The following is a 13,992-nucleotide window of genomic DNA, read 5'->3' as shown; positions in this document are numbered from 1 at the left end:
GTGATGAGTCTCGGCGTCAGGCTTGCTCGCATGCGGCACACAGGTGGCGGGAGCACAGTATCAGTTCGGAGGGTGAACGAGAAAAGAAAGTCAATCCCTCTGAATCCAAGGCTAAGACTCCACAGAGAGCATCCCAGTTTTGCCCAATATGGTATGGAATGCCGAGACACCTCAGCCATGTGATGCGAAGCAAAGCAACTTGGAGGGAGCAGGGGGTTGCGGGGCTGTGGGGGCTGGGTCCTCTTGGACAGCCTCTCCCCGAGATAATAACCAGCACTTCTAGATAAAAGGATCCATGAACACATGCCTCACGTCTACAATTGCAGTACATCTGAAAATGTTGCATCAGAGATTAGGGCTGAGTTGCCTTTGAAGCGCACTAAGCTTTCGGCTGAGGAGGAAACAGGATGTGAAAATGACACAACGCTGCTGATGAATATTGATTCATACAGAACAACAAAATTACTGTGGCGCAACATTTATCGGTTGTGAGGTATTTAACATCTAGATGCATTTTTCATTAATAAAAAACACTTTTACTTTGTTTGTGATAACCAAGGTACGTCATGAACACGCTTAAATTTAGAAACATATTCTCAAAGGATTTTGGCTTAGTAAACAGTAGTTGTCATCAGGTGAACTGTAGAGACTCAGGTCTCCTTGGTCCACCTAAAACACAATTGGAAAAGCACTTGGCTCCATCTAGTGGTACTAATTGGTCCAAGACATCCCCCCCTGTAGCTATCAGCGATTGGCATTAAACTGAGAGCACGTTGAAATTTTCCACATACCTCTGCAGCGTCAACATCATGGAGGTGTTGTGTCCGTAGCTGCTTTGTGGCGAAGCCCGTCTGTGCTGCGTCCTCAACAGGGTTCTGATTTTCATCTCTCCACCATCTCTCACCAACTGCACACACAGTGTAAAGTAAGTATCTCTGTTGTACTTACTGAAAATGAACAATGACGCAACATTTAGTTGTTTTTTTTAATATATATATTTTTTAATATAATATACTGTACATCTCTGTCTGTGAATGATTTTTTGGCAAACACAAGGGATATATTCTGTACAAAAATAGCTCATGTAACATATAAAATCTTAAATATTTTCTTATTTGGTATAATAACAATGCTTTATGGTCATTTTTGTATTAAATGTGCAAGCCCGGTTTGTGGCACGTGGAGGGATTACCACTTCAATATCTCTCTACATATTGAGTTTTAAGAAGGTCTGAAGAAAAGAAATCAAATATCTAATGGAAGACATCTGTAAAAGGAAACACAACATTAGAAAGTAAAGCACAAGGATTAAAAAAACTCAATGCTTTTCTGACCTCTGAAGGAATTGTTGCAGTAGGGCAGGCCACAGGGTCCAGGAGACTCAGTGAGGGTTTCTAGCTTGGGTTCAATGTTCCCCTGCTGTACATGCGTAGGAGAATAAAATTAAAAAAAAACACAGATAAAAAACATTTTCCAAAGTTACCAACCAGCTACTACTGCTGCAGAAAGCCTGAATTTAAGTCTGCATAAATCTCTCTCTTGCTCACCTTGTCTAGTTTGATCCATTTCGGACCGATCTCTTTTGTTTCTGTGGACTCTGTCAGGCCGACCTCGTCTCTCCCCTCATCTGTCAGGCCTTTCCGCAGACAGGACCTCTCATTCAGAGTGCCTCTTTCCTCCCTTTGCCTGTCTTGAGGAGACTGGATGTTGGTCTTCTGAGCCTCTTTCAGGTCTGTCAGAGACACCCCCTGCAGGACATTCACTCAACTTCATATCTGTCAACTGTCACACACAATAAAATGGAACTTTAACTTCTGTAAGCCATTTGTTCTTTACCTGTGTTGACCTGCGGGTCTGTCTGGCATGACGAGACTTTGCTTTCCTCTGAGACTCTGCTTCTTCATCCCTGACCGGGGTCAGATAGAACCTTGGTCAGCACAAAAACAGTAAAATTTAGAGAAAATACATTCACTGTCACGAACAATTCAATTTATATGTACAGTCCTAAATATTTTGTGTACTGCATTATTACTGAATTGTCGAAAAAGGTGTAAAGCAGCAAAAGGTATATAGATTTGATGACTGTTAAACTGTTTGACTCGCTTTGCAACATTTTGTGTTTTTTCCTTTAGAGAAACATTAAGAACTTTACCCATCAGTCTGCAATTATTACAAAAGAATGTCTATTCATTCATTTTGACACACAACAATAACTACAATACTGCTGTGATTATATTTTTTTCATGGGAAAGTGGTATGACTTCAGGCTTTTTAAAACAGCACTAAAACCACCTAATTAGTTTGTGGTCATTTTAATTAAAAAAAAAAACTTTATTTAGGAATATGCACCATGCAAGCACATCATAAACTAAAATAATAATAACGGAGGGCTTGTCTTTATCAAAAAATGTGCTTGTGTATTCCAAAATCCCTAATAAATCTGCAATTAATCAACTCACCAAAGAACAACTTATCGTCACCTGAGGAAGATCTCGTTAGAGACGACAGGGCATTTGTCTGTCTATCCACCCATACACCCACTGAAATGTCTCTTTCTTGCAGTTGCCCACTTTGCTTAGTTCGTAATCCAGCCTTGCTGGACAAGAGAAAATTAATCAAATTAAATGAATTAATGAAAGGAAGACTTTCACTGTGTTGGCTAATTGTATACAAAAATCTCCAAAAGCCACAATTTCCCTACATCCTGCTGTGTATCTTTATTTGTGACCTCATGCTGCATCAGCAGACGTATCAGCCCACTAATTTACCCCTTTGAATAATTTCCCCCCCTGCAGCAACGGCGAGAAAGAAAGACATCAAATGAATGAAGCAAGATGCATTGAAAATGCATTTTCACTGTGACTTTAAGACGTGAGCACAATTTCCGCCAGTGGCTTCAGCAACACAAAGGGCTGAGAAAAGCACCAGAGGAGAGGCTCGTGTTTTAGCCAGAGTTGCCCGCCCCTCCTCTGCTACGCTTTTACTGGTATTGATCTCTCAGCTGTGGAGTCAACCTGAATCCTGACTGAGAGTCACTGGGCTGGTCAGCAGCACACTCCACTGTATATAACGTACAAAGCATACACTACAATATGGACTCCATGACCGTGGGCAGCTCTACGGATAGACACCAAATAAGATACAGTAAAATAATCAACCACTAAACACGTTAGACCTGCCCCAGCTGCAGATGCTTACAAACAGATTATCCACACACACTTAAATAGCAACAAAACCTACAACCCGTACACAACAAAATGCTCTTCTTAAGCCACATGATAAGAAAACGCTGATAATTAAAAAGCTAAAATAGTGGCCAAGAATAATAGCCCCTAGCCAGTAATTAGTAATGTAAATAAAGAAGCTAGCCAAGTAGATCAAAGAGAGGAACTTATCTTTAGTCCCCGAAAGTAGAAACCTTCAAACTCACTTATATCAGTTCACCTGTACTGAGCAGAGTAACTCAAAACTGAGATGACAAACAAAAGGACTTTGAGCTTTGCCAAAACAGTTTATTGTCCGACTGAAAATCTGAAAATAAAAGAGGTGAAATAAGAATCCAGGAAGGGAACAGCATGACTCAGACTCTATGAGACTTACCGGGGAGCAAATGCTTGCATGGTCCCCGTGGAAGGGCAGCGACCGAGGCAACCCAGACACTGCAGCAGTGATGAGTGGGAGAGGCTGAACAAAATGACTGTAACAGGCTGGAGTGCAGGGAGAGGGAGAGGGGGAGACTTCCTGCCTATCCTGATGATGCACACACGATCAATACAGACCTTCTGTCTACCAAGGTCTGATGCCAGCAAGTCTATACGCACCTCAGGTCAGTTGGAGCTGCAAACACATTTCTGCCAGTAGCAATCAAGTGTTCATTTTACAACATCATTTGTACGAATACACCCAACCTGAGTGTGTTGTGGTCTGCCTTTGCCATAGTGGAACATAATTCGACCAGCTGCGTCACGCAAAACTTTCAACGGTGCCATATTTTCTTTGAAACATTTGTGCTTCGAACTGAACATGGTCTATTGTTCTTATAAAACAACATGGAAGAAGTAGCTGTACTCACTATCCTGCACTCAAAGTCTTACTTGAGAAAAAGTAGCCCTAAAACCTGTCGACGTTGCTAACTGCTATTGATATTGCCAACTTTCTACTGCTACTCAGGACCAGAAGAATTGCGACTGGGATACAGTTTGTGCTGCCAACCGCTGGTTAAAGCTGCTACGGATACTGCAAACTTTAATTGCTGCTCCCAACTTTAACACCAAGTGACGTAATAGTCAAGATATGTAGTGAGTAGGTCATTTTGCATTTGAAAATAAACTTGTCAGTACTCTGTGGTGGACAAACTATGTAACGATGAAATAATCAGCAAAATAAAATTCATTTATCAAAACTAAAAGAACTTATGCAATGCAATTACAATGGCCCCTTTCAGAATTGTATTATTCTATATTAAATTATTGTATAATTATTATTATTATTGACATGTTAATGTGTATGAAGCATTCTTATATTCTAGCTGGTTGAGCTGGTGGTACTAAGTTATACTGTTGGATAATCTATAACAGGGGATCATATTTTTATCATCTAAAATGTTAATCTGCAAGGAAACTAGTTGCTATGCATCACACAATATAGTGGAGTAAAAAGTACAATGTTTCCCCTCTGAATTTCAGTGGAGCAGATAGTATCAGGTAGCATAAACTGGAAATATTTAGTAAAGTAAGAGTATCTCAAAGTTTTCCTTAAGTACATCAATTGAGGAAATGTATTTGTTACTTTCCAGCATTGGAGTGCATCACTACAACAGGGCAAATTAAACATTTCTTAACATTGTATAGGCATGACCTCTAGGATGTTCCATTTAATACGAGTTCAAATTTGTGTGAAAATGAAAATGCAAATCACAATAGTTCAAAGATTGTCTCCTTCCACGTAACAGATGCACATGTTGTAATTGTGACAATAAATATGTCAAACTGCACAGGTAACCAAACGCTTCAGCTCGATGTTCAGTATTTTTCCACCACAACTGAAAGGATAAGGCCGGCAATTTTGCGTGTGTGTGTGTGTGTGTGTGTGTGTGTGTGTGTGTATATTGTTATGGTCAACAAACAACATGAAAAAACCAGAACCCGTAAGCAGATACTTGTTAGTAGGATCAAGGATGGGTTTTGATAGTAGGAAAAAATATAGCATATCACCAGAGTTAAGTGACAGCGCGGGGTCCAGGATGCTATAAACCGGTATTTTAAATGGCAGCTGAAGGCTCACTCATACAATATGTGGACTCCAGCAGGATGTCGGGCTGCTCATGCTGATCCATCTGCATGATGACCATAATCGAAAGTGACACACCAGCACAAAATCACTTATGCAAAAGTGAAAGAACCAGGATTTATTTCAAAAACATGACAACGAGGGAAGTGTCACACTAAAAGTAACCAATGCCTTGTGCTTTCTGCAAAAGTGAATTTTTTTTAAAACAGAAAAAAAGTACAGTGGTGTCCAAAATTCTTACTGTACAACCAAGAACCCTGTTATATCCCTTATCACAAAGTTATTCCTCATTTGTGAAGCATGACTGAACAAACATTTGTCATGTGTCCAAAGAGGTAATTCGGTAATTTTATAACAACATATTTGATATTAACAATATTTGATATGTCTACTGTTTTCCCTAGTCACAGCTTGCTCTCCATCAGTGATATAGTTTTTATTTTCATTATTTGAGGATTCACATTATTGCAGTTGTCTTCCGAGCATCTCGCAGAAACAGTCTTGTGATGTGGCCGCTATGTTTTGCCTTTTTTTGTTTTCAACGTTCCCAGACACGTTCAGCGGGGTTGGGTTCAGGTGACAGTGGAAGCAAAGCCCAGCAGCTCCCCCTCTCAGGCTTCAAACAGTCCCGGTATTGCTCTGCACTTCAAGCCATGAAGCCTGACATGACTCCGCAGGGTGAAGTAGCCCTTCTCTTTGGTTGATGTGTAGCTGAGGCTGTGTCAGGTTACATCCCCGCTCGTCTCTGCTTTTATGGACTGTTACGCTAACCTCTCACGTAGCTGTCCCTCACAAAAGGTTCTCCATTTATAAATGTAAAAAGTTCAAACTTTGATTAGTCTGAAATCAAGACTTCTGGTTTTCAACAGTAAAATTTGTGGTACTGTTTGGACAAAGGACTGATTTTATCATTAAAGGGGGTCTGGCAACTGCTACTCAACTACATAAGCTGCTCTTTCTCAGTTCTCTTTTGACTGAACATGTTAGCTTGATACAGTATATTGAGCTTTAGTTGGTATGGCGTATTCAGGACTGATTGCTATTGGACTTGTTTTGAACGAAAATCTCCCTTAGTGTATATATGACTGCGGCCCTAGCAATGTGCAATTTAGATGCATTTAAACACTGTGATAGCTTTCCATCTATCTAGAGAACAATTTGTCCCTGAGGTGCTTCACTAAACTCTGATAGTTACAAACAAGTACTTTTTCCAAAGTCAATGCATAGAATATCTGCACTAAATGGTCTGAGCTAACTAAATAATGCTTTTTTTTTCTCCATAAAAAATATATTAGAGCTGTAGAATGATGTTGATGAAACCAGTTCTTGGTAGGGGGCTCAAGCTTTTTAGACCCCACTGTATCTTACAATACTACAGGTGTGTTCTGTCTGTAATCAGCTTAAAAAGTGAAAAAGAGACAATGAGTGAAACTACACCAGGAAAAGCTTCCGTTTAAGTAATGAACCAAAGATATGTAGTGTATAAAGGAAAAAAAAAAAAAAAAACATTCAGGAATTGCTGTTTATCTTATCAAAGATGCTTTTTTTTTTTGCTAGCTCTTTAGTTGGCTGTTTTGCCTGTGTAAACAACTGGGATACAATAACTTACTCTCTACATCTGTTTTATCTTATAAAATATTGCCTCACGATACATTTCAGGCAGTGACAACAAAAAAAAAAAAAAAAAAACATTTTAATGTCACCAAGACAGGCATTACTTATGGCTTCTTCAAGTGCACTGATAAACAGTTTATGCATTGGCTTCTTGTAATGTCATTGGCTTTCAGTTTTCCAGCTTAGTACAGAACCTTGACCAAATTTTTAAAAAAAAAAGGAAAAAAAAAGCAAGTTATGAAGAGTGGAAAATGCTCTGTAGACAGACGGTTGTTCTTTTATGGATTAAGGCTTCTGAGGTTGTTACTGGCAGGTAAATCCTGAATTACTCATTTTCAAACTTAACAGCCATCTCATATTTTGTGGTTTCAGCTCCAACTCCAGCATAGTGACTGAATTCTTCTGATTAGGTCTGCCTTTCAAAAGAGCAACCACACAATGAATACTGCACATAAACAATACTGATCAATAATGCCTTCTTACAGTAATTGTTGTATTGTAGACGCTGACTTTAGACTGTCCCCACTCTCCTTGGTTTGGTATGTCCGGTGCAACAACAAAAAAAAAAAAAAAAAAAAAAAAACCAAACCAAACCAAAAAAAACAAAACAAAAAAAAAAAAAACCTCTGTAAAACATAAAAGACAAAAATATTAGGAGGGATATGACAATTTTTGATTTCATTTTATCCAATGTATTGTTGTGAATAAATTTATCACTTACATTCATCCTCTGGTAAAGCATCAGTTTCTAACGGGTCCTCTCCCTCATCTGCCACACCCTGCTGTTCTTCCTCCTCTACATTAAGGTTCTCCTCCTCCTCCAGCAGTGACTCCTCCATTCCCCCCTCTCCTTCCGATGCCATCTCCCCATCTGCTTTGTGGTTTTCCTCATCTACTGCCTCCTCTTCCGCTTTGTGGCTCTTCTCCTCGACCAGTGACTCCTCCTGAACTTTCTCTCCCTCAGATTCCTCCTCTTCATCTGCTTTCTGGCTCTCCTCTTCGGGCGTCTCCTCTTCTACACTTTGTTCCTCCTCTTCTGTCTGTGTAGTCTCCACTTCCTCCTTTTCTGATAAGGTAATGGACTCATCTTGCTCTTCTGCCACAGAAACCTCCTGCTCGGGAGGCTCTTCATCTTGTGCAGCTGTTTCTCCTTGTTCATCTGCCTCTTTTTCTACATCTATAGCAAGGGCTTCTTCTCCTTCTTCTTCAGTTCCTGCAGCTGCCTCTTGAGCTGCGGGGGCCGTTTCTTCAACTGTCTGTTCTACAGGCTCAGCAGGAGGTTGCATATCACCCACCAGCTACGCCAAAGAAAGCAATAAAATACACATTACATCATAATAGACCAGAGTGTGGATGGTTTATTGGTCTGCAATCTGGCTATCCAGGTGTCTAGGTAAACGAGGTGACGGAAAAATGACACACACAACAATGATCTGTAATATATGAATGTAAGTGTTGACGTGAACCCATCGGATCCATCAGATTCCTGCCAGGCAATTAGCCCCTTCAAGCTACTGAGATGAAAATCTCATTTTGGTTCCCTATGGGCAGACAGTGAACAGAAATAGTAAAGAGACCAAGTCCATGTGTGCTGACAGTATGTGTGTTAAGGTATATGACAAGTTCAGCCATATACTACATGTATAATCTTAAAAACTTTCTATTTTGAAAACTTATCGTACATCTAAGTCTTTTATATCAGTGACATATTTACGTATTTATTGTATATGAAGAGAAATCTGATTCAATCTGGTTACAGACCTCGGGATCGCCACATGCAATTTATGATTTGTTTATTTATTCAAGTTAATTTGGTGTTGTGCCCAGTGATGGCTCATTTCCGCCAGCTGTAGAAAGAATCGAGCCAATAAATATCATTTTCCTGCATGCTCGCGAGCTACCTCTCTCCATTAATTTAAATAAATAAAGAAATAAATAAATAGTGACAGAAAAATGGTGACAAGCGTGTACGGGACTAATTATCTGATTGGCTTGTGTGTTGGTTACCCGGGTAACCTGCATCTGCATGGTCTCCAGCTGAGCCCTGAGTTCAGAGTGCAGGTCATGGGCTGCCGAGTTCTGATCCTGCAGACTCCGACGTACCCTACTGAGCTGCTCCTCCATACTGGCCTGCTGGAGCTGCAGGGACTGCTCATTCTCGAGCAGCTCCCTGAAAGACAGAAGACACTCAGAGTGAGGGTTTCTGAGTGAAAATGAACGTTCGAAGTTATTTTTTTGTGGTTTATACCTGTGTGGACAGAAACTTTGTCATATTATTATGAGAAGAAGAAGCAGAAGAAGAAGAAATTCTGTAGCCCCATTGGGAAAGGAACCAATGGCTTCATAACATCGCTATCTTTGATCCTGACATGTGCAACAATAGCCTATTAACCCAATTTCCCTGATGCTTACATAAGCTTCAAAGAGTGCAGATTTTACATACAAAGTAAATTTTACGCAAACCGTTCAACTCCAAAAGTCATCAACGCAATAGAAATGTTATCACAGATCACGGCAATCTCAGAATGTGACTATGAGGCCCACCAACACTGGCCCAGAGTAACGCAGACACACAGACAGAGGCGGCTAACGGGGATTTGACAAAGTCAACATAAAGTTACGGGTCAGAGGAAGTGAGCTATTTTCTCCACAACACCGAAATCTGCGGCTTTTTTCCACAACCTACCTGACAGTAGCCATCTCCAGTGTGCTGGCCTCCAGCTGAGCCCGATACGTGTCCAGTTGCTCCTTCAGTCTGAGCACTTCGGCAGCCTGTCCGTCCAGGGTGGTGCTCAGTGTGGCCACCTGCCCAACTTTCTCCTCCAGCTTTGATTCTGCGTCTCCAAGGCTCCCTGTTAAAACCTCCACCTTCTGAGACAGCTCAGTGCTCAGTGTGGCCAGAACCTCCACCTGAACCCTGACGCCCTCAAACTCCTCACTCTTTCCCTTCAGCATGCTCTGCAGCCGGCTCAGTTGCTCCAGAGACACCGTGGCTTGCTGCATCTCGGCCAGGCGGGCTTTCATCTCAGTGTGGAGCGACAGCACCTGAGAGGGGAGGTCAGACGCCTTGAGCTGCTCAGCTGTGGCCAAGGCCATGCCCACCTGTTTCTGGGCCAGTGCGTAAGACTCCTCCAGGGCATTCAGGCGGGTCTCCAGACTCTCTGAAATTTGCTGCTGCAACGAGACGCACAGGAGTGATGTCGAGTAAACTTGAAAGACTAATCAAAATTATGAAGATTACCGTAGAAAGTGTTATCTAAGTTCTGAGATGCCACAGATGGTTTTATGTTCAGTTTTTTTTATGAGCTTCATGGAAATTAACTCAAAAATACTACATTGCTCCCACCACATCAGAGTATATAAGTGCATGAAGTAAACAGAGTAGTGTTTAAACACCCAGGCCTATACACTACACAGCCCTAGGCCTGCTGGTGTGTCCATGGGCTGTAGCAGCATGTGTTTTTAAAAAAATAAAAATCAGTATGGTAAGGTTTGTTTAAATTCCTGTTCCAAAAAAAAAAAAAAAAAAAATGCTCGGGGGATGGAGATCTGTTCTGTCACAGACCACAGGGACATCTGAAACCTAAAAACCAATCAGGACAGGTCCTAACCTGAATGGACAGGTCAGTAAAACCTTATCTCCTGGCAAACTGGGGGGGGTTACATGAGACAAACTAACATACTGCAATGGAGTAAAGTTGCATAAGGAAGCATGTGCTTCTTCCAACTCCTGTTCGTCAGGACCTAAACCCTGAGGTGCTAAAACTTGGCGACTGCAGTGGCACATTTATGAGTCCCAAAGAAACAATTAACTACTCACACAGGAAATGCTTCCCTAACAAGACCGAGCTAGCAGAGCTGCTCTCATATGCAAAGTTTCGCCACGCAGCCCTGCCTGAACCAAAGGTGGAGTTGCGATGAGAGACGGAAGGAGTGAGTGGAGTGGGTTTGTTTTTGGTTAAGTACTACAAAAAAAAAAAAAAAAAAAAAATCTTCTCAGAGTTGCCTGCAGCAACTAATAAATAGTTAGAATACCATGAGCTTCACTACATAGCCACAGGCACCTCAGTTTGCGGTGACATAACAGGGTCAGTTCATTTTGTGCTAGAAATCAGACCATTTCTTGAAGCAATCCCGCTAATTTCATGGATTGCCTGCGCTCGTACTCAAGGCGTGTGGTTTCATGTCGGGAACACAAGCGACCCCCCCGTTTTCCTGCGGTCTCTAAGATGGCCCGCGGACCACCTCTGAACCGGTGTTCAGTATCAAAAACCACAGACTAAAATTAGCCTTGGCAGACTGCGGTCTTGTTTGTTGTTATTTCGACCGGCACCGTTCTGCACAGCCCCTGGAAGCGTGTTCTTGCCTGGCATTTCGATACACACCGGAGGAAAAAAAAGAAAAAAAAGAAAAAAAAGCTCTGACCCCCCCCTCGCAACACGCTGGATGTGTATTTGAGGCAGCGACAGAAGCCGGAGTCCCTGCGATTGTGGGTCAAGACTAATCCCCATTACGAACGTCAGCAGCTGCGTGGATGTCAGGAATAGCAGGCGTTTTGTGCGTTCACCCCGGCGAGGCTCGCTCTCTCTCTCTCTCTCTCTCTCTTGACACTCTCGAAATGTGACGAGAGGCCCGCGGCTCGTAACTTTCCTTGCTTGCGCGCACTGTTGCGGCGAAGCCGCTTCTCGTTTTCTGGGCGCGCTTGTGTCCATTTATAGGCTCGTGAATAAATAAATAAAAAAATCAATTAAAAAAAAAATCAGATTGATCTACGCATTCAGGACGGGGTCGCGGGCGAGCGGGCAGAGGCGCGTCGTGCCGCTCGTGCCTGCGAACTCAGGTGGCTTGACCGCGTCCTGCGCCACGCAGGGCTCCTCATCACCTCCGGCCCCTTACCTTACTGTGCGACTGCCTGATTTCTTCGTGGGACGACTGTAGCTTCACTATCTTCGTCTGCATGCCCGCGAGGCTGTCCGCTAAGTGGGTTAAAGTTTGGTGCTGCTGGAAGCAGAACCACGCGCCGGTGCCGCAGCCCATTACGATCAGCAGGAACAAAACCAACAGCGGAATGTAATTGTTCCCCGCAGCGCGAGCTTCCGACTCAGCAACTTCATTTTTGAAAAAGTTGTCCTCGTGCTTGTGGTTGCTTTTCCCTTTCCGATGCTTGGCAGTCATCTTCCCCTCAGAGGACACAATGTTCCAGCCAGGCAGAGAGGTGATATTCAAGGAGCCGGTGGGTCAAAAAAAAAAAAAGAAAGAGGCCTGGACCGGAGTGTAGGCGGTGATTTTAGTTCAGACGGCTCCTTTAAGCGGCGCGGTTACGAGTCGGCCTGGTTTTCAGTCGCCGCACAGCGAAGGACCGGGGAGGCTGCGGCGACTTCTCGTCGAGGAGTGCAGCTCCGAAGATGAGGAAGGCAGGCGTGCGCCGTAGGTGGCGTGTTTGTCCGTTCAGGGGGGGGGGCTCGGGAGCTGGGAGCTGGGGGTTGGGGGGTGGCACCGGGGGTGGCTGAGCTTCCGCCACCATGTGCGCTGCTGTCATCTAATGGAGACGCTACACGTCAAGTTGGGGGTGTGGGTGGTGTTTTTTTTTTTTTTTACTGCAGCTGAGGCCCTGCAGCAATTACGCGTAGGCTCCTCTAACGATGTGACATGAGGGAGCTGCAGGGAAACCCAACGGCTGTCAAAGAATGAACGAACACACTAGGTTTCTGACTCTTTAATTTTATGGTACAGCGTTGTTTCGGAATGAGGCAGATGGGACTGTGGTGGTCAGCGCCATGCACAGACTCTGAAACGGGCACACCTCTGTTACAGGTCACCTTCAGCTTCTAACATGTCAACATCCTCTCTGGTACAACCACCTTGCTCAGTGGAATCTACACTCCTGTTAAATCTCCTCTTAATCTTTATGATGTCTAATTGATTCTCTCTATCTTATACAGTTATTGTCACATGGTTCTGTATTACTTTATTTTCAGTGTCTCTTGTTTTGCTTTCTTTGGTTTGTATTTGCGTGTATTTTATTTTGCCAATAAACATCTGCTCCGTGTCTATCACCAGTTTTTTAACACTGCTTGTATAGTGCAACTAAACTAAATGCTCTGGAACTCAACTAATCTGAACCAGGCTGCCGAAAGTGATCACTTATACTGACTCACTTATAATGAGAATCACTTAATCGATAGATTGATCCCTGCATATCTAATGTTAAAGTATGTTGCCTGACCAGACCTCTCCTCAGGACTGTGTGGGCATCTCCCTCACCCTTCTTCTGGTTTTGCTGTGCTTCTAAGGGCAGGACGGCTTTTACAGTTACATCATCCCTAAGGTACAATCACGTTAGCCTTTTGTTCAATGAAATTTTCTCTGCACTTGGTCCAAAACCAGGAGGTGATGTGAGCGTTCCAATGTGGGAAATAAGTAAATATGGATCAGAGTGATCCACATGCTTCTGTAAACACTGTGAACACTGCTGCGTTGCAGCAGTTTGTAATTGGTGGTGTAATGCAAACACGGTGATAAAACTTGCTAAAATTATACGCCTCAGTGTTAAGCTGGACAAAGGTGGACACTATTGGTGCAGGATCCAACAGAAGTGCAATGTAATGTGACCATATAGCACATTCAATAGCCCTGGGGTTTTTCTGTCATGGCAAGTTAAAAAAAACATATGCAGTGACAAAAAGCGTATTTAACAACACCAGCTATTCATGACAACAGAAATTATCTTTAGGTCTTGCATTTCTTTTCCATTTTTTCTTTGTTACATTTTATTGTCAAATTATTGTAGATGTTTAAATTAGCAGGATGATGTGTTGATACAAGACCCATGAAGAGCATGAGCAAAAACAACCAGAAAACCCTTCAAGAATATGTCTTTAGCCACAGTATCAATACTGTCATGTATCTGCTGTAAAACAGATACCTTTTCACGGGCTGCTGCCTATTTCGAACCACAAACGTCATCACATTCTGCAATGATTTTCTGATTTTAATCACCGGATACAAAGTAAATAATTTTTCAAACCATGCAGGAATGCAATGTTTCATTCGTGAAATCATTTTATTTTGGTATCAGTATCAGTCTAA

The 13,992-nt window shown here is 42.5% G+C and overlaps 1 protein-coding gene and 1 long non-coding RNA gene across 4 annotated transcripts; one reads left to right on the top strand and one right to left on the bottom strand.

Annotated features, from left to right (window-relative positions):
- LOC120804315 lies at positions 1-1,785 on the top strand. Of its 2 annotated transcripts, none has more exons than XR_005709432.1 (3): positions 1-151; positions 800-925; positions 1,557-1,785. It is a non-coding gene; the product is annotated as an uncharacterized LOC120804315 (long non-coding RNA). The 2 variants fall into 2 exon arrangements; XR_005709431.1 differs by lacking the exon at positions 1-151 and adding an exon at positions 259-493.
- A 4,659-nt stretch (positions 1,786-6,444) lies between these two features.
- On the bottom strand, positions 6,445-12,342 carry LOC120804322 (neurofilament medium polypeptide-like). Of its 2 annotated transcripts, none has more exons than XM_040153711.1 (5): positions 11,800-12,342; positions 9,590-10,074; positions 8,911-9,073; positions 7,625-8,201; positions 6,445-7,433 (listed from the first exon to the last, which is right to left on the bottom strand). In XM_040153711.1, coding segments are annotated over exons 1-5 (1,506 nt in total). In that variant the 5' UTR covers positions 12,079-12,342; the 3' UTR covers positions 6,445-7,431. The 2 variants fall into 2 exon arrangements, with proteins under 2 accessions (XP_040009645.1, XP_040009644.1); XM_040153710.1 differs by having other exon boundaries at positions 9,590-10,077; positions 11,800-12,341.
- Between the last annotated feature and the right edge of the window lie 1,650 nt (positions 12,343-13,992).

This window comes from Xiphias gladius, chromosome 18 (assembly GCF_016859285.1).
Source record: "Xiphias gladius isolate SHS-SW01 ecotype Sanya breed wild chromosome 18, ASM1685928v1, whole genome shotgun sequence".
NCBI lineage: Eukaryota > Metazoa > Chordata > Actinopteri > Istiophoriformes > Xiphiidae > Xiphias > Xiphias gladius.
Note: the sequence above shows the minus strand (reverse complement) of the source record. Positions and strands in the feature narration are given on the sequence as shown.

Excerpts from the sequence above, each read along its gene's own strand:
- LOC120804322 (XM_040153710.1), bottom strand. The coding sequence starts at position 12,078 with ATGACTGCCAAGCATCGGAAAGGGAAAAGCAACCACAAGCACGAGGAC. Across the intron at positions 9,074-9,589 it reads CTGGAGATGGCTACTGTCAG|GGAGCTGCTCGAGAATGAGC; the intron begins GTAGGTTGTGGA and ends TCTGTCTTTCAG. Across the intron at positions 8,202-8,910 it reads TGCAGATGCAGGTTACCCGG|CTGGTGGGTGATATGCAACC; the intron begins GTAACCAACACA and ends TCTTTGGCGTAG.